The sequence below is a fragment of the Amaranthus tricolor genome, chromosome 16 (assembly GCF_026212465.1).
Source record: "Amaranthus tricolor cultivar Red isolate AtriRed21 chromosome 16, ASM2621246v1, whole genome shotgun sequence".
NCBI lineage: Eukaryota > Viridiplantae > Streptophyta > Magnoliopsida > Caryophyllales > Amaranthaceae > Amaranthus > Amaranthus tricolor.
Window position 1 is genome coordinate 14,317,113 of NC_080062.1, and position 19,739 is coordinate 14,336,851.

General features: G+C 35.9%; 1 protein-coding gene across 1 annotated transcript; it reads left to right on the plus strand.

Moving 5' to 3' along the window:
- Positions 1–12,774: 12,774 nt before the first annotated feature.
- Positions 12,775–19,249, plus strand: LOC130802558 (uncharacterized). Its single transcript, XM_057666571.1, has 6 exons — positions 12,775–13,121; positions 13,428–13,615; positions 14,062–16,809; positions 16,933–17,926; positions 17,986–18,714; positions 19,021–19,249. Exons 1-6 carry the CDS (start codon positions 12,775–12,777, stop codon positions 19,247–19,249), a joined length of 5,235 nt encoding a protein of 1,744 aa, XP_057522554.1.
- Positions 19,250–19,739: the final 490 nt, after the last annotated feature.

Below are 19,739 nucleotides of genomic sequence, written 5' to 3' on the forward strand. Positions count from 1 at the left end.
TCATCGTTCATTCTACAATGCTCATTGATCCTTGTTCATTCTTCATCGTTCATTCTTCAATGATCATTGATCCTTGTTCATTCTTCATCGTTCGTTCTACAATGCTCATTGATCCTTGTTCATTTTTCATCGTTCATTGTTCATTGATAATTGATCCTTGTTCACTCTTTATCGTTCATTCTTCAATGATCATTGAACCTTGTTCATTCTTCGTCGTTCATTCTTCAATGATCATTGATCCTTGTTCATTCTTCATCGTTCATTCTTCAATAATCATTGATCCTTGTTCATTCTGCATCGTTCATTCTACAATGCTCAATGATCCTTGTTCCTTCTTCATCATTCATTTATTATTGATCATTGATCCTTGTTCATTCTTCATCGTTCATTCTACAATGCTCATTGATCCTTGTTCATTCTTCATCGTTCATTGTTCATTGATAATTGATCCTTGTTCATTCTTAATCGTTCATTATTCAATGATCATTGAACCTTGTTCATTCTTCGTCGTTCATTCTTCAATGATCATTGATCCTTGTTCATTCTTCATCGTTCATTCTTCAATGATCATTGATCCTTGTTCATTCTTCATCATTCATTCATTATTCATCATTGCTCCATGTTCATTCTTCATCATTCATTCTTCAATGCTCATTGATCCTTGTTCATTCTTCATTGTTCATTCATTATTGATCATTGATCCTTGTTCATTCTTCATCGTTCATTCTTCAATGATCATTGATCTTTGTTCATTCTTCATCGTTCATTCTACAATGCTCATTGATCCTTGTTCATTTTTCATCGTTCATTGTTCATTGATAATTGATCCTTGTTCACTCTTTATCGTTCATTCTTCAATGATCATTGAACCTTGTTCATTCTTCGTTGTTCATTTTTCAATGATCATTGATCCTTGTTCATTCTTCATCGTTCATTCTTCAATAATCATTGATCCTTGTTCATTCTACATCGTTCATTCTACAATGCTCAATGATCCTTGTTCATTCTTCATCGTTCATTCATTATTGATCATTGATCCTTGTTCATTCTTCATCGTTCATTCTACAATGCTCATTGATCCTTGTTCATTCTTCATTGTTCATTGTTCATTGATAATTGATCCTTGTTCATTCTTTATTGTTCATTCTTCGTCGTTCATTCTTCAATGATCATTGATCCTTGTTCATTCTTCATCGTTCATTCTTCAATGATCATTGATCCTTGTTCATTCTTCATCATTCATTCATTATTGATCATTGCTCCTTGTTCATTCTTCATCGTTCATTCTACAATGCTCATTGATCCTTGTTCATTCATTATTGATCATTGATCCTTGTTCATTCTTCATCGTTCATTCTACAATGATCATTGCTCCTTGTTCATTCTTCATCGTTCATTCTACAATGCTCATTGATCCATGTTCATTCTTCATCGTTTATTCATTATTGATCATTGATTCTTATTCATTTTTCATCGTTCATTCTACAATACTCATTGATCCTTGTTCATTCTTCATCGTTCATTCTTCAATGATCATTGATCCTTGTTCATTCTTCATCGTTCGTTCTACAATGCTCAATGATCCTTGTTCATTCTTCATCGTTCATTCATTATCTATCATTGATCCTTGTTCATTCTTCATCGTTCATTCTACAATGCTCATTGATCCTTGTTCATTCTTCATTGTTCATTGTTCATTGATAATTGATCCTTGTTCATTCTTTATTGTTCATTCTTCAATGATCATTGAACCTTGTTCATTCTTCGTCGTTCATTCTTCAATGATCATTGATCCTTGTTCATTCTTCATCGTTCATTCTTCAATGATCATTGATCCTTGTTCATTCTTCATCATTCATTCATTATTGATTATTGCTCCTTGTTCATTCTTCAATTTTCATTCTACAATGCTCATTGATCCTTGTTCATTCATTATTGATCATTGATCCTTGTTCATTCTTCATCGTTCATTCTACAACGCTCATTGATCCTTGTTCATTCTTCATCGTTCATTCTACAATGCTCATTGATCCATGTTCATTCTTCATCGTTCATTCATTATTGATCATTGATTCTTATTCATTTTTCATCGTTCATTCTGCAATGCTCATTGATCCTTGTTCATTCTTTATTGTTCATTCTTCAATGATCATTGAACCTTGTTCATTCTTCGTCGTTCATTCTTCAATGATCATTGATCCTTGTTCATTCTTCATCGTTCATTCTTCAATGATCATTGATCCTTGTTCATTCTTCATCATTCATTCATTATTGATCATTGCTCCTTGTTCATTCTTCATCGTTCATTCTACAATGCTCATTTATCCTTGTTCATTCATTATTAATCATTGATCCTTGTTCATTCTTCATCGTTCATTCTACAATGATTATTGCTCCTTGTTCATTCTTCATCGTTCATTCTACAATGCTCATTGATCCATGTTCATTCTTCATCGTTCATTCATTATTGATCATTGATTCTTATTCATTTTTCATCGTTCATTCTACAATGCTCATTGATCCTTGTTCATTCTTCATCGTTCATTCTTCAATGATCATTGATCCTTGTTCATTCTTCATCGTTCGTTCTACAATGCTCATTGATCCATGTTCATTCTTCATCGTTCATTCATTATTGATCTTTGATTCTTATTCATTTTTCATCGTTCATTCTATAATGCTCATTGATCCTTGTTCATTCTTCATCGTTCATTGTTCATTGATCATTGATCCTTGTTCATTCTTCATCGTTCATTCTTCAATAATCATTGATCCTTGTTCATTCTACATCGTTCATTCTACAATGCTCAATGATCCTTGTTCATTCTTCATCATTCATTCATTATTGATCATTGATCCTTGTTCATTCTTCATCGTTCATTCTACAATGCTCATTGATCCTTGTTCATTTTTCATCGTTCATTGTTCATTGATAATTGATCCTTGTTCACTCTTTATCGTTCATTCTTTAATGATCATTGAACCTTGTTCATTCTTCGTTGTTCATTTTTCAATGATCATTGATCCTTGTTCATTCTTCATCGTTCATTCTTCAATAATCATTGATCCTTGTTCATTCTACATCGTTCATTCTACAATGCTCAATGATCCTTGTTCATTCTTCATCGTTCATTCATTATTGATCATTGATCCTTGTTCATTCTTCATCGTTCATTCTACAATGCTCATTGATCCTTGTTCATTCTTCATTGTTCATTGTTCATTGATAATTGATCCTTGTTCATTCTTTATTGTTCATTCTTCGTCGTTCATTCTTCAATGATCATTGATCCTTGTTCATTCTTCATCGTTCATTCTTCAATGATCATTGATCCTTGTTCATTCTTCATCATTCATTCATTATTGATCATTGCTCCTTGTTCATTCTTCATCGTTCATTCTACAATGCTCATTGATCCTTGTTCATTCATTATTGATCATTGATCCTTGTTCATTCTTCATCGTTCATTCTACAATGATCATTGCTCCTTGTTCATTCTTCATCGTTCATTCTACAATGCTCATTGATCCATGTTCATTCTTCATCGTTTATTCATTATTGATCATTGATTCTTATTCATTTTTCATCGTTCATTCTACAATACTCATTGATCCTTGTTCATTCTTCATCGTTCATTCTTCAATGATCATTGATCCTTGTTCATTCTTCATCGTTCGTTCTACAATGCTCAATGATCCTTGTTCATTCTTCATCGTTCATTCATTATCTATCATTGATCCTTGTTCATTCTTCATCGTTCATTCTACAATGCTCATTGATCCTTGTTCATTCTTCATTGTTCATTGTTCATTGATAATTGATCCTTGTTCATTCTTTATTGTTCATTCTTCAATGATCATTGAACCTTGTTCATTCTTCGTCGTTCATTCTTCAATGATCATTGATCCTTGTTCATTCTTCATCGTTCATTCTTCAATGATCATTGATCCTTGTTCATTCTTCATCATTCATTCATTATTGATTATTGCTCCTTGTTCATTCTTCAATTTTCATTCTACAATGCTCATTGATCCTTGTTCATTCATTATTGATCATTGATCCTTGTTCATTCTTCATCGTTCATTCTACAACGCTCATTGATCCTTGTTCATTCTTCATCGTTCATTCTACAATGCTCATTGATCCATGTTCATTCTTCATCGTTCATTCATTATTGATCATTGATTCTTATTCATTTTTCATCGTTCATTCTGCAATGCTCATTGATCCTTGTTCATTCTTTATTGTTCATTCTTCAATGATCATTGAACCTTGTTCATTCTTCGTCGTTCATTCTTCAATGATCATTGATCCTTGTTCATTCTTCATCGTTCATTCTTCAATGATCATTGATCCTTGTTCATTCTTCATCATTCATTCATTATTGATCATTGCTCCTTGTTCATTCTTCATCGTTCATTCTACAATGCTCATTTATCCTTGTTCATTCATTATTAATCATTGATCCTTGTTCATTCTTCATCGTTCATTCTACAATGATTATTGCTCCTTGTTCATTCTTCATCGTTCATTCTACAATGCTCATTGATCCATGTTCATTCTTCATCGTTCATTCATTATTGATCATTGATTCTTATTCATTTTTCATCGTTCATTCTACAATGCTCATTGATCCTTGTTCATTCTTCATCGTTCATTCTTCAATGATCATTGATCCTTGTTCATTCTTCATCGTTCGTTCTACAATGCTCATTGATCCATGTTCATTCTTCATCGTTCATTCATTATTGATCTTTGATTCTTATTCATTTTTCATCGTTCATTCTATAATGCTCATTGATCCTTGTTCATTCTTCATCGTTCATTGTTCATTGATCATTGATCCTTGTTCATTCTTCATCGTTCATTCTTCAATAATCATTGATCCTTGTTCATTCTACATCGTTCTTTCTACAATGCTCAATGATCCTTGTTCATTCTTCATCATTCATTCATTATTGATCATTGATCCTTGTTCATTCTTCATCGTTCATTCTACAATGATCATTGCTCCTTGTTCATTCTTCATCGTTCATTCTACAATGCTCATTGATCCATGTTCATTCTTCATCGTTCATTCTACAATGCTCATTGATCCTTGTTCATTCTTCATCGTTCATTGTTCATTGATCATTGATCCTTGTTCATTCTTCATCGTTCATTCTTCAATGATCATTGATCCTTGTTCATTCTTCATTGTTCATTGTTCATTGATCAATCATCCTTGTTCATTCTTCATCGTTCATTCTTCAATGATCATTGATCCTTGTTCATTCTTCATCGTTCGTTCTACAATGCTCAATGATCCTTGTTCATTCTTCATCGTTCATTCATTATCTATCATTGATCCTTGTTCATTCTTCATCGTTCTTTCTACAATGCTCATTGATCCTTGTTCATTCTTCATTGTTCATTGTTCATTGATGATTGATCCTTGTTCATTCTTTATTGTTCATTCTTCAATGATCATTGAACCTTGTTCATTCTTCGTCGTTCATTCTTCAATGATCATTTATCCTTGTTCATTCTTCATCGTTCATTCTTCAATGATCATTGATCCTTGTTCATTCTTCATCGTTCGTTCTATAATGCTCAATGATCCTTGTTGATTCTTCATCGTTCATTCATTATTGATCATTGATCCTTGTTCATTCTTCATCGTTCATTCTACAATGCTCATTGATCCTTGTTCATTCTTCATTGTTCATTGTTCATTGATAATTGATCCTTGTTCATTCTTTATTGTTCATTCTTCAATGATCATTGAACCTTGTTCATTCTTCGTCGTTCATTCTTCAATGATCATTGATCCTTGTTCATTCTTCATCGTTCATTCTTCAATGATCATTGATCCTTGTTCATTCTTCATCATTCATTCATTATTGATTATTGCTCCTTGTTCATTCTTCAATTTTCATTCTACAATGCTCATTGATCCTTGTTCATTCATTATTGATCATTGATCCTTGTTCATTCTTCATCGTTCATTCTACAACGCTCATTGATCCTTGTTCATTCTTCATCGTTCATTCTACAATGCTCATTGATCCATGTTCATTCTTCATCGTTCATTCATTATTGATCATTGATTCTTATTCATTTTTCATCGTTCATTCTGCAATGCTCATTGATCCTTGTTCATTCTTTATTGTTCATTCTTCAATGATCATTGAACCTTGTTCATTCTTCGTCGTTCATTCTTCAATGATCATTGATCCTTGTTCATTCTTCATCGTTCATTCTTCAATGATCATTGATCCTTGTTCATTCTTCATCATTCATTCATTATTGATCATTGCTCCTTGTTCATTCTTCATCGTTCATTCTACAATGCTCATTTATCCTTGTTCATTCATTATTAATCATTGATCCTTGTTCATTCTTCATCGTTCATTCTACAATGATTATTGCTCCTTGTTCATTCTTCATCGTTCATTCTACAATGCTCATTGATCCATGTTCATTCTTCATCGTTCATTCATTATTGATCATTGATTCTTATTCATTTTTCATCGTTCATTCTACAATGCTCATTGATCCTTGTTCATTCTTCATCGTTCATTCTTCAATGATCATTGATCCTTGTTCATTCTTCATCGTTCGTTCTACAATGCTCATTGATCCATGTTCATTCTTCATCGTTCATTCATTATTGATCTTTGATTCTTATTCATTTTTCATCGTTCATTCTATAATGCTCATTGATCCTTGTTCATTCTTCATCGTTCATTGTTCATTGATCATTGATCCTTGTTCATTCTTCATCGTTCATTCTTCAATAATCATTGATCCTTGTTCATTCTACATCGTTCTTTCTACAATGCTCAATGATCCTTGTTCATTCTTCATCATTCATTCATTATTGATCATTGATCCTTGTTCATTCTTCATCGTTCATTCTACAATGATCATTGCTCCTTGTTCATTCTTCATCGTTCATTCTACAATGCTCATTGATCCATGTTCATTCTTCATCGTTCATTCTACAATGCTCATTGATCCTTGTTCATTCTTCATCGTTCATTGTTCATTGATCATTGATCCTTGTTCATTCTTCATCGTTCATTCTTCAATGATCATTGATCCTTGTTCATTCTTCATTGTTCATTGTTCATTGATCAATCATCCTTGTTCATTCTTCATCGTTCATTCTTCAATGATCATTGATCCTTGTTCATTCTTCATCGTTCGTTCTACAATGCTCAATGATCCTTGTTCATTCTTCATCGTTCATTCATTATCTATCATTGATCCTTGTTCATTCTTCATCGTTCATTCTACAATGCTCATTGATCCTTGTTCATTCTTCATTGTTCATTGTTCATTGATGATTGATCCTTGTTCATTCTTTATTGTTCATTCTTCAATGATCATTGAACCTTGTTCATTCTTCGTCGTTCATTCTTCAATGATCATTTATCCTTGTTCATTCTTCATCGTTCATTCTTCAATGATCATTGATCCTTGTTCATTCTTCATCGTTCGTTCTATAATGCTCAATGATCCTTGTTGATTCTTCATCGTTCATTCATTATTGATCATTGATCCTTGTTCATTCTTCATCGTTCATTCTACAATGCTCATTGATCCTTGTTCATTCTTCATTGTTCATTGTTCATTGATAATTGATCCTTGTTTATTCTTTATTGTTCATTCTTCAATGATCATTGAACCTTGTTCATTCTTCGTCGTTCATTCTTCAATGATCATTGATCCTTGTTCATTCTTCATCGTTCATTCTTCAATGATCATTGATCCTTGTTCATTCTTCATCATTCATTCATTATTGATCATTGCTCCTTGTTCATTCTTCATCGTTCATTCTACAATGCTCATTGATCCTTGTTCATTTATTATTGATCATTGATCCTTGTTCATTCTTCATCGTTCATTCTACAATGATCATTGCTCCTTGTTCATTCTTCATCGTTCATTCTACAATGCTCATTGATCCATGTTCATTCTTCATCGTTCATTCATTATTGATCATTGATTCTTATTCATTTTTCATCGTTCATTCTACAATGCTCATTGATCCTTGTTCATTCTTCATCGTTCATTCTTCAATGATCATTGATCCTTGTTCATTCTTCATCGTTCGTTCTACAATGCTCAATGATCCTTGTTGATTCTTCATCGTTCATTCATTATTGATCATTGATCCTTGTTCATTCTTCATCGTTCATTCTACAATGCTCATTGATCCTTGTTCATTCTTCATTGTTCATTGTTCATTGATAATTGATCCTTGTTCATTCTTTATTGTTCATTCTTCAATGATCATTGAACCTTGTTCATTCTTCGTCGTTCATTCTTTAATGATCATTGATCCTTGTTCATTCTTCATCGTTCATTCTTCAATGATCATTGATCCTTGTTCATTCTTCATCATTCATTCATTATTGATCATTGCTCCTTGTTCATTCTTCATCGTTCATTCTATAATGCTCATTGATCCTTGTTCATTCATTATTGATCATTGATCCTTGTTCATTCTTCATCGTTCATTCTACAATGATTATTGCTCCTTGTTCATTCTTCATCGTTCATTCTACAATGCTCATTGATCCATGTTCATTCTTCATCGTTCATTCATTATTGATCATTAATTCTTAATCATTTTTCATCGTTCATTCTATTCAATAATCATTGATGCTTGTTCATTCTACATCGTCCATTCTACAATGCTCAATGATCCTTGTTCATTCTTCATCATTCATTCATTATTGATCATTGATCCTTGTTCATTCTTCATCGTTCATTGTACAATGCTCATTGATCCTTGTTCATTCTTCATTGTTCATTGTTCATTAATAATTGATCCTTGTTCATTCTTTATTGTTCATTCTTTAATGAACATTGAACCTTGTTTATTCTTCGTCGTTCATTCTTCAATGATCATCCTTGTTCATTCTTCATCTTTCATTCTTCAATGATCATTGATCCTTGTTCATTCTTCATCATTTATTCATTATTGATCATTGCTCCTTGTTCATTCTACAATGCTCATTGATCCTTGTTCATTCTTCATTGTTCATTCATTATTGATCATTGATCCTTGTTCATTCTTCATCGTTCATTCTACAATGATCATTGCTCCTTGTTCATTCTTCATCGTTCATTCTACAATGCTCATTGATCCATGTTCATTCTTCATCGTTCATTCATTATTGATCATTGATCCTTGTTCATTCTTCATCGTTCATTCTACAATGCTCGTTCATCCTTGTTCATTCTTCATCGTTCATTCATTATTGATCATTGATCCTTGTTCATTCTTCATCGTTCATTCTACAATGATCATTGCTCCTTGTTCATTCTTCATCGTTCATTCTACAATGCTCATTGATCCTTGTTCATTCTTCATCGTTCATTCTTCAATGATCATTGATCCTTGTTCATTCTTCATCGTTCGTTCTACAATGCTCATTGATCCTTGTTCATTTTTCATCGTTCATTGTTCAATGATAATTGATCCTTGTTCACTCTGTATCGTTCATTCTTCAATGATCATTGAACCTTGTTCATTCTTCGTCGTTCATTCTTCAATGATCATTGATCCTTGTTCATTCTTCATCGTTCATTCTTCAATAATCATTGATCCTTGTTCATTCTGCATCGTTCATTCTACAATGCTCAATGATCCTTGTTCCTTCTTCATCATTCATTTATTATTGATCATTGATCCTTGTTCATTCTTCATCGTTCATTCTACAATGCTCATTGATCCTTGTTCATTCTTCATCGTTCATTGTTCATTGATAATTGATCCTTGTTCATTCTTAATCGTTCATTATTCAATGATCATTGAACCTTGTTCATTCTTCGTCGTTCATTCTTCAATGATCATTGATCCTTGTTCATTCTTCATCGTTCATTCTTCAATGATCATTGATCCTTGTTCATTCTTCATCATTCATTCATTATTGATCATTGCTCCATGTTCATTCTTCATCATTCATTCTTCAATGCTCATTGATCCTTGTTCATTCTTCATTGTTCATTCATTATTGATCATTGATCCTTGTTCATTCTTCATCGTTCATTCTTCAATGATCATTGATCTTTGTTCATTCTTCATCGTTCATTCTACAATGCTCATTGATCCTTGTTCATTTTTCATCGTTCATTGTTCATTGATAATTGATCCTTGTTCACTCTTTATCGTTCATTCTTCAATGATCATTGAACCTTGTTCATTCTTCGTTGTTCATTTTTCAATGATCATTGATCCTTGTTCATTCTTCATCGTTCATTCTTCAATAATCATTGATCCTTGTTCATTCTACATCGTTCATTCTACAATGCTCAATGATCCTTGTTCATTCTTCATCGTTCATTCATTATTGATCATTGATCCTTGTTCATTCTTCATCGTTCATTCTACAATGCTCATTGATCCTTGTTCATTCTTCATTGTTCATTGTTCATTGATAATTGATCCTTGTTCATTCTTTATTGTTCATTCTTCGTCGTTCATTCTTCAATGATCATTGATCCTTGTTCATTCTTCATCGTTCATTCTTCAATGATCATTGATCCTTGTTCATTCTTCATCATTCATTCATTATTGATCATTGCTCCTTGTTCATTCTTCATCGTTCATTCTACAATGCTCATTGATCCTTGTTCATTCATTATTGATCATTGATCCTTGTTCATTCTTCATCGTTCATTCTACAATGATCATTGCTCCTTGTTCATTCTTCATCGTTCATTCTACAATGCTCATTGATCCATGTTCATTCTTCATCGTTTATTCATTATTGATCATTGATTCTTATTCATTTTTCATCGTTCATTCTACAATACTCATTGATCCTTGTTCATTCTTCATCGTTCATTCTTCAATGATCATTGATCCTTGTTCATTCTTCATCGTTCGTTCTACAATGCTCAATGATCCTTGTTCATTCTTCATCGTTCATTCATTATCTATCATTGATCCTTGTTCATTCTTCATCGTTCATTCTACAATGCTCATTGATCCTTGTTCATTCTTCATTGTTCATTGTTCATTGATAATTGATCCTTGTTCATTCTTTATTGTTCATTCTTCAATGATCATTGAACCTTGTTCATTCTTCGTCGTTCATTCTTCAATGATCATTGATCCTTGTTCATTCTTCATCGTTCATTCTTCAATGATCATTGATCCTTGTTCATTCTTCATCATTCATTCATTATTGATCATTGCTCCTTGTTCATTCTTCATCGTTCATTCTACAATGCTCATTGATCCTTGTTCATTTATTATTGATCATTGATCCTTGTTCATTCTTCATCGTTCATTCTACAATGATCATTGCTCCTTGTTCATTCTTCATTGTTCATTCTACAATGCTCATTGATCCATGTTCATTCTTCATCGTTCATTCATTATTGATCATTGATTCTTATTCATTTTTCATCGTTCATTCTACAATGCTCATTGATCCTTGTTCATTCTTCATCGTTCATTCTTCAATGATCATTGATCCTTGTTCATTCTTCATCGTTCGTTCTACAATGCTCATTGATCCATGTTCATTCTTCATCGTTCATTCATTATTGATCTTTGATTCTTATTCATTTTTCATCATTCATTCTATAATGCTCATTGATCCTTGTTCATTCTTCATCGTTCATTGTTCATTGATCATTGATCCTTGTTCATTCTTCATCGTTCATTCTTCAATAATCATTGATCCTTGTTCATTCTACATCGTTCATTCTACAATGCTCAATGATCCTTGTTCATTCTTCATCATTCATTCATTATTGATCATTGATCCTTGTTCATTCTTCATCGTTCATTCTACAATGATCGTTGCTCCTTGTTCATTCTTCATCGTTCATTCTACAATGCTCATTGATCCATGTTCATTCTTCATCGTTCATTCTACAATGCTCATTGATCCTTGTTCATTCTTTATTGTTCATTCTTCAATGATCATTGAACCTTGTTCATTCTTCGTCGTTCATTCTTCAATGATCATTGATCCTTGTTCATTCTTCATCGTTCATTCTTCAATGATCATTGATCCTTGTTCATTCTTCATCGTTCGTTCTACAATGCTTGTTGATCCATGTTCATTCTTCATCGTTCATTCATTATTGATCTTTGATTCTTATTCATTTTTATCTTTCATTCTGCAATGCTCATTGATCCTTGTTCATTCTTCATCGTTCATTCTTCAATGATCATTGATCCTTGTTCATTCTTCATCGTTCGTTGTACAATGCTCGTTGATCCATGTTCATTCTTCATCGTTCATTCATTATTGATCTTTGATTCTTATTCATTTTTCATCGTTCATTCTATAATGCTCATTGATCCTTGTTCATTCTTCATCGTTCATTGTTCATTGATCATTGATCCTTGTACATTCTTCATCGTTCATTCTTCAATAATCATTGATCCTTGTTCATTCTACACCGTTCATTCTACAATGCTCAATGATCCTTGTTCATTCTTCATCGTTCATTCATTATTGATCATTGATCCTTGTTCATTCTTCATCGTTCATTGTTCATTGATAATTGATCCTTGTTCATTCTTAATCGTTCATTCTTCAATGATCATTGAACCTTGTTCATTCTTCATTGTTCATTGTTCATTGATAATTGATCCTTGTTCATTCTTTATTGTTCATTCTTCAATGATCATTGAACCTTGTTCATTCTTCGTCGTTCATTCTTCAATGATCATTGATCCTTGTTCATTCTTCATCGTTCATTCTTCAATGATCATTGATCCTTGTTCATTCTTCATCATTCATTCTGATACAAATATGGTATCAAAGACTGGGAACAGCACCAAGGACCTGAAGGAACAAGACAGTGCTTTGGACTTTTCATCTACGCCAAATGCACATGGAACACAAGAGACCCCCATGGATACGCCTCAACAATCAGTTATGGGCCTAAAAACAACTAGCAAGACCAAGGAAACCAAGAATAGCACAAGGAACAGCAACCAAGCTCCAACAGGACAGACAGGCTCCAAGAACAGAGCCACAGAGCTACCTAGCAAACAGCTGACCTTGGTGAACCGCCTGAGTTCAGACCGGGATCACTTAGACCGGAAGGAGGGCTGGAATGGCATCTCTCTACATGGGCCAAGCCACCAAGGGCCAAGGTTCTTACTAATAGTGCACCAGGAAGACAGTAGAGCAAGCTAAAGGAGGCCTGGTCACCGATTGATAAATATCAGAAATTTGGCTAAGTGTTGCAGCCTTTCTGTTTGTTTTTGTTTAAGTATTTAGCCACGTGTATTTGTTAGTTAATTGTAACGGCTAGTCTAGATCCCAAAGCCTATAAATATATGGGCTCTCATTGTAATAAACATGCTTGTACATTGATTTGAGTTTAATACACTTGAGGTATTATTTTCAGAAAAAGGATTTTTCTGAATTTTGAAGTTTGTTTACAAACTTCTTCAAAGGGTTGCGGAGCAGCCTTTTGGCCGGAGGGAAGTCTTGTCACGGAGTGGTTTGAGTTCTCAAAGGCACCCAGCAATCAAGGTTTCATCATCCTTGCATTGTTTCTATCCTAGTTCGCTCATAGTTCACGTTTCACGGTGTTTGTTTCCCCCTCATCAGAAAAACAAGAAACTCTTTCTTGGTTGTTTGTGTGAGTCAGTGTGTGTGTTCATTGGATTTCTGAGTGTTTGAGTGTTCCCTTAATCAAGATAATTGTCTTATCTTCATCCTTGCACTACACCCAACAAGTCCCACCCTTGAACACGCATCAACTTGGTATCAGAGCCCAGCCACGAATTGGGCAAAGATAGCACATATTGAGTTTCTGAGGAAAGAGGTTTCATTATTTCTGGGCATTTCAAAGGCAGCAGCTTTGGGCGATTTTGAGGCATCGTGGAATTTTTCAATCAATCATTGAATTCACGACATTCAGGGAGTGATCTTCCTATTTCATTTTCATTGTCATTCATTTGTTTTTCATTAATTCGTATTGTCATACACAGAACATTTAATAAATTTCTGAATTTGGGATTCTTGCATTTTCGATTTTCGCATACATTTCATAATCATCATTTTCGTGCATTGCTGGTATCATAGCTGTCTCTGGTCGAATGGATATGACCATGGAGGAAAGATTTGGGATGTTAGAGGAAAGTATGAGGTTAGTCATACAAAATTTGAATCAGTTAAGGATTGACCATCAACAAGATAGAACACAAAACCCTAATTTGCGACCCTACGAGGATAGAACTATTAAGATTGATATACCTGAATTTGACGGCCAATCTTATGATCCAGGAAGATACCTAGAATGGGAGGATCGAATGGACAATTACTTTGAATTCAAGAACACACCCCCAGACCAACAGTACAAGCTAGCCAAGATCAAATTGATCAAATCGGCTGCTATATGGTTAGAAGGACTCCAAAAACGTAGGATTAGGGAAGAGAGGGGTAGGATTAATTCTTGGACCAAACTCAAGAAACACATGAAAAGGAAATATGTCCCTACTTCATACAAACAACAGCAATACATCCAACTAAATGCCATGAAACAGGGAACAAAATCTGTGGATGAGTATAGAAATGAGTGGGAAAGGTTGTATGTGCTTTGTGACCCCCATGAGACTGAAGAGATGAGAGTGGGAAGGTTCATAGCTGGGCTAAGGGAGGAAATCAGGGATAGACTTATGACTACACCTGACCTCACAGTGCACATAGCCAGTTTGCAGGCTGTTGAGATTGAGAGACAAATCAATAGGGCAGCCCACTCCCAAACCAGAGGCACAAGGACCTACACCCCTAAGAATGCGAGCACCATCCCTACTCCTAAGAGAGATATCCAGAACAGTGGGCCAAGAACCAACACCACAAGAGTAGAACCACCCACAAACCCCAAGGATGTGGTATGTTTTAAATGCAATGGGAGAGGACACTATAAGAGGGATTGTCCTAATGCTAGAGCCTTTACTATGAGGGAGTGGAATGAAATTAGGCAAGATACTAGGCCAAAGAAGATCTTAGTTGCCCAGAATGGTCAGGAAGAGGAGATTCACCCCCCAAATTTGAGTGATGATGATGGCACCTATATAAGGGATGATGAGGGAAACTTACAGAGGTTTGAGGAGAGCACTGAAGAGAATGAAAATGAGGAGCTGGAGAGAGTGTTGCCTGAGGAGGAGCACCTGAGTCTGGTCATTAGAAGGAGCTTTCACACCACACCCTTAGCCAAGAGGTCAGACCAGAGGGAAAACATATTCCAAACCAAGTGCAAAATACAGGGGAAAGTGTGTGATCTTATTATTGACAGTGGGAGTGAGTCCAACTGTGTGAGCAGGCAATTAGTGACCGAGCTGAATCTGGATACCAAGCCTCACCCTCACCCTTATAAGATGAAGTGGCTTGACAACAAAGCAAGTGGGTCAGTGAGCAAGCAGTGCTTAGTGAGCTTAACCTTAGGGACTTATGTTGATGAAGTGATGTGTGATGTCTTAGACATGGATGCTTGCCATTTATTGCTTGGGAGACCTTGGCAATATGACAAAAAGACTACCCACAATGGCTACACCAACACTTACACCCTCAAACATGATGGGAAAAAGAAGGAGTTGATTCCCCTGCCCCCACACAGGGCTGTTCCCCCTAAACCAGCTAAGGCACCTATACATCTGATGACTAGAAAGGAATGTGAGAAGGAGATTAAAAGCAGAAAGGAGCTATACCTGTTGATCATGAAAGAAATACAAAATCAGCCCTCTATACCCCCTGAGCTACAGAGTCTGCTTAAGCAATTTGAGGATGTTTTTCCAAGTGACTTACCACCTGGTCTTCCCCCTGTGAGAGGCATAGAGCACCAGATTGACCTTGTTCCAGGAGCTAGCCTACCTAATAAGCCTGCCTACAGATCCAACCCCAAGGAAACTGAGGAATTACAGAGACAGGTCAATGAGCTAATACAAAGAGGCTATGTTAGGGAGAGTTTAAGCCCATGTGCTGTACCTACCCTGTTAGTGCCAAAGAAAGATGGCACATGGAGAATGTGCATTGATAGCCGTAGCATGAACAACATAACCATCAAGTATAGGTTCCCTATTCCTAGGATTGATGACATTATAGATGAATTGGGAGGCTCAGAATGGTTTAGCAAGGTGGACCTAAGAAGTGGGTACCATCAGATTAGAATGAAAACAGGGGATAAGTGGAAAACTGCTTTCAAAACCAAGTATGGGCTTTATGAGTGGCTGGTGATGCCCTTTGGTTTGACTGGAGCCCCAAGCACTTTCATGAGGCTGATGAATGAGGTGCTTAGACCCTTCTTAGGGAAGTTCATTGTAGTCTACCTGGATGATATACTTGTTTACAGCAAGGGAGTCACAGAACACCTAGATCACTTACAACAACTGTTTGAAGTATTAAGGAAACAGAGGTTGTATGCCAAGCTTGAAAAATGTAGTTTCCTCCTACCTGAAGTGAGCTTTCTAGGTTACATTATAGGGAAGGAAGGAGTAAGAGTTGACCCTGCCAAGGTCCAGGCTATACAAGAATGGCCTACACCCACCACCTTGACACAAGTGAGATCATTCCATGGGCTGGCTTCATTTTATAGAAGGTTCATCAAAAATTTCAGCTCTGTTTTAGCCCCAGTAACAGAATGCACAAAACAGGGGAAATTTGAGTGGACACCTGCTGCACAGAGGGCTTTTGAAACCCTCAAGGAGATGATGTGTAAGGCCCCCATCTTGAAGCTTCCTGATTTTACCAAACCATTTGAGTTGGAATGTGATGCTAGTGGGGTGGGAATTGGGGCTGTGCTTGTGCAGGAAGGGAGGCCTATTGCCTTTTTCAGTGAGAAATTGAATCACAGCAGACTAAATTACTCCACATATGACAAGGAATTTTATGCCATTATTAGGGCCTTTGAACACTAGTCTCATTACCTGAGAATTCAACCATTTGTGTTGCACACAGACCATGAGTCCTTGAAGCACATCAATAGCCAGCACAAACTGAACAGTAGGCATGCTAGGTGGGTGGAGTTCATGCAAACGTTTGATTTCTCAGCTAGATACAAGGTGGGAATGACCAATGTAATAGCAGATGCCCTTAGTAGGAAGCACAGCTTGCTTGGGATAGTAGGAGCTAGGATTTTAGGCTTTGAATTCATCAAAGATCAATACTCTGCTTGCTCTGATTTCTCTGAAATTTATCAGTCTTGCAAAGACAGACCTCAAGGATTATTTAGCATTCACCAAGGCTTTTTGTTCAAGGGTAATAGGTTATGCATACCAAAGCTTCCCCTCAGATCTGTTTTGGTAAAAGAGGTGCATGAGGGAAGCATAGCAGGCCATTTTGGAATACAGAAAACATTAGATATGCTTGCTAAACACTTCTATTGGCCCAAGATGCTTGGCACAGTGGGCAAACATGTTTTAAAATGTGAGCCTTGCCTTAAGGCTAAGGTAACTTTTCACAAAGGGGAATATATACCCTTACCTATTGCACACAAGCCTTGGGAACACATTAGTATGGATTTTGTGATGGCTTTGCCTAAGACAAGAAGGGGAAAAGATGCTATAATGGTTGTTGTAGATAGATTTTCAAAGATGTCTCATTTTATTGCATGCACTAAGATAGATGATGCACAAAATATTGCAAAATTGTTCTTTGCTGAAATTGTGAGATTGCATGGCATACCCAAAACTATTGTTTCAGATAGAGACAGTAAGTTCCTAAGCCATTTTTGGAGGAGTTTGTGGAAGATGTTGGGCACTAAACTATTGTTTAGCACCGCTTACCACCCACAAACGGATGGCCAAACAGAAGTCACTAATAGGACTTTAGGTACTCTGCTCAGAATTTTGGTAAAGGACAACATTAGGGAATGGGACTTAAAGCTTTGTCATGCTGAATTTGCATATAACAGAGCACCCAGTAAGCTACCAAATTCTCACCATTTGAATGTGTTTATGGCATCAACCCTTTACTTCCTGTATCTCTCATTAATCTACCTATGTGTGACAGCAAAGGAATAGGAGCTGAGGAGATGATCAAGCAAATGGAAGCAGTCCACAAGCAAGTGCATGATAACCTGGAAAGCACAAGTGCAAAGTACAAAAAGAAAGCAGACAAGCACATGAGAATCAAACAAGCCATCAAAGAAGGAGATCTTGTATGGGTGTACCTGAGGAAAGAAAGATTCCCCCAGCTCAGGAGGAACAAATTGATGCCCAGAGCCATAGGTCCCTATCCAGTAAAGAAGAAGTATGGGGAGAATGCATTTGAAGTTCAGATCCCAGCAGAGTACAATATCTCCCACACATTCAACATCGGAGATTTGACTCTACATGAACCTGCACAAGAATTGAGGACAATTCTCTCCCAAGAGGGAGGAGTTGATACAAATATGGTATCAAAGACTGGGAACAGCACCAAGGACATGAAGGAACAAGACAGTGCTTTGGACTTTTCATCTACGCCAAATGCACATGGAACACAAGAGACCCCCATGGATACGCCTCAACAATCAGTTATGGGCCTAAAAACAACTAGCAAGACCAAGGAAACCAAGAATAGCACAAGGAACAGCAACCAAGCTCCAACAGGACAGACAGGCTCCAAGAACAGAGCCACAGAGCTACCTAGCAAACAGCTGACCTTGGTGAACCGCCTGAGTTCAGACCGGGATCACTTAGACCGGAAGGAGGGCTGGAATGGCATCTCTCTACATGGGCCAAGCCACCAAGGGCCAAGGTTCTTACTAATAGTGCACCAGGAAGACAGTAGAGCAAGCTAAAGGAGGCCTGGTCACCGATTGATAAATATCAGAAATTTGGCTAAGTGTTGCAGCCTTTCTGTTTGTTTTTGTTTAAGTATTTAGCCACGTGTATTTGTTAGTTAATTGTAACGGCTAGTCTAGATCCCAAAGCCTATAAATATATGGGCTCTCATTGTAATAAACATGCTTGTACATTGATTTGAGTTTAATACACTTGAGGTATTATTTTCAGAAAAAGGATTTTTCTGAATTTTGAAGTTTGTTTACAAACTTCTTCAAAGGGTTGCGGAGCAGCCTTTTGGCCGGAGGGAAGTCTTGTCACGGAGTGGTTTGAGTTCTCAAAGGCACCCAGCAATCAAGGTTTCATCATCCTTGCATTGTTTCTATCCTAGTTCGCTCATAGTTCACGTTTCACGGTGTTTGTTTCCCCCTCATCAGAAAAACAAGAAACTCTTTCTTGGTTGTTTGTGTGAGTCAGTGTGTGTGTTCATTGGATTTCTGAGTGTTTGAGTGTTCCCTTAATCAAGATAATTGTCTTATCTTCATCCTTGCACTACACCCAACAAGTCCCACCCTTGAACACGCATCACATTCATTATTGATCATTGCTCCTTGTTCATTCTTCATCGTTCATTCTACAATGCTCATTGATCCTTGTTCATTCATTATTGATTATTGATCCTTGTTCATTCTTCATCGTTCATTCTACAATGATTATTGCTCCTTGTTCATTCTTCATCGTTCATTCTACAATGCTCATTGATCCATGTTCATTCTTCATCGTTCATTCATTATTGATCATTGATTCTTATTCATTTTTCATCGTTCATTCTACAATGCTCATTGATCCTTGTTCATTCTTCATCGTTCATTCTTCAATGATCATTGATCCTTGTTCATTCTTCATCGTTCGTTCTACAATGCTCATTGATCCATGTTCATTCTTCATCGTTCATTCATTATTGATCTTTGATTCTTATTCATTTTTCATCGTTCATTC

Coding starts and splice junctions, on each gene's coding strand:
- LOC130802558 (XM_057666571.1), top strand. CDS start 12,775: ATGGTATCAAAGACTGGGAACAGCACCAAGGACCTGAAGGAACAAGAC. Junction 13,616..14,061: donor ACTCTTTCTTGGTTGTTTGT/GTGAGTCAGTGT, acceptor CTGGTATCATAG/CTGTCTCTGGTCGAATGGAT. Junction 18,715..19,020: donor CCAAGCCACCAAGGGCCAAG/GTTCTTACTAAT, acceptor ACTTCTTCAAAG/GGTTGCGGAGCAGCCTTTTG.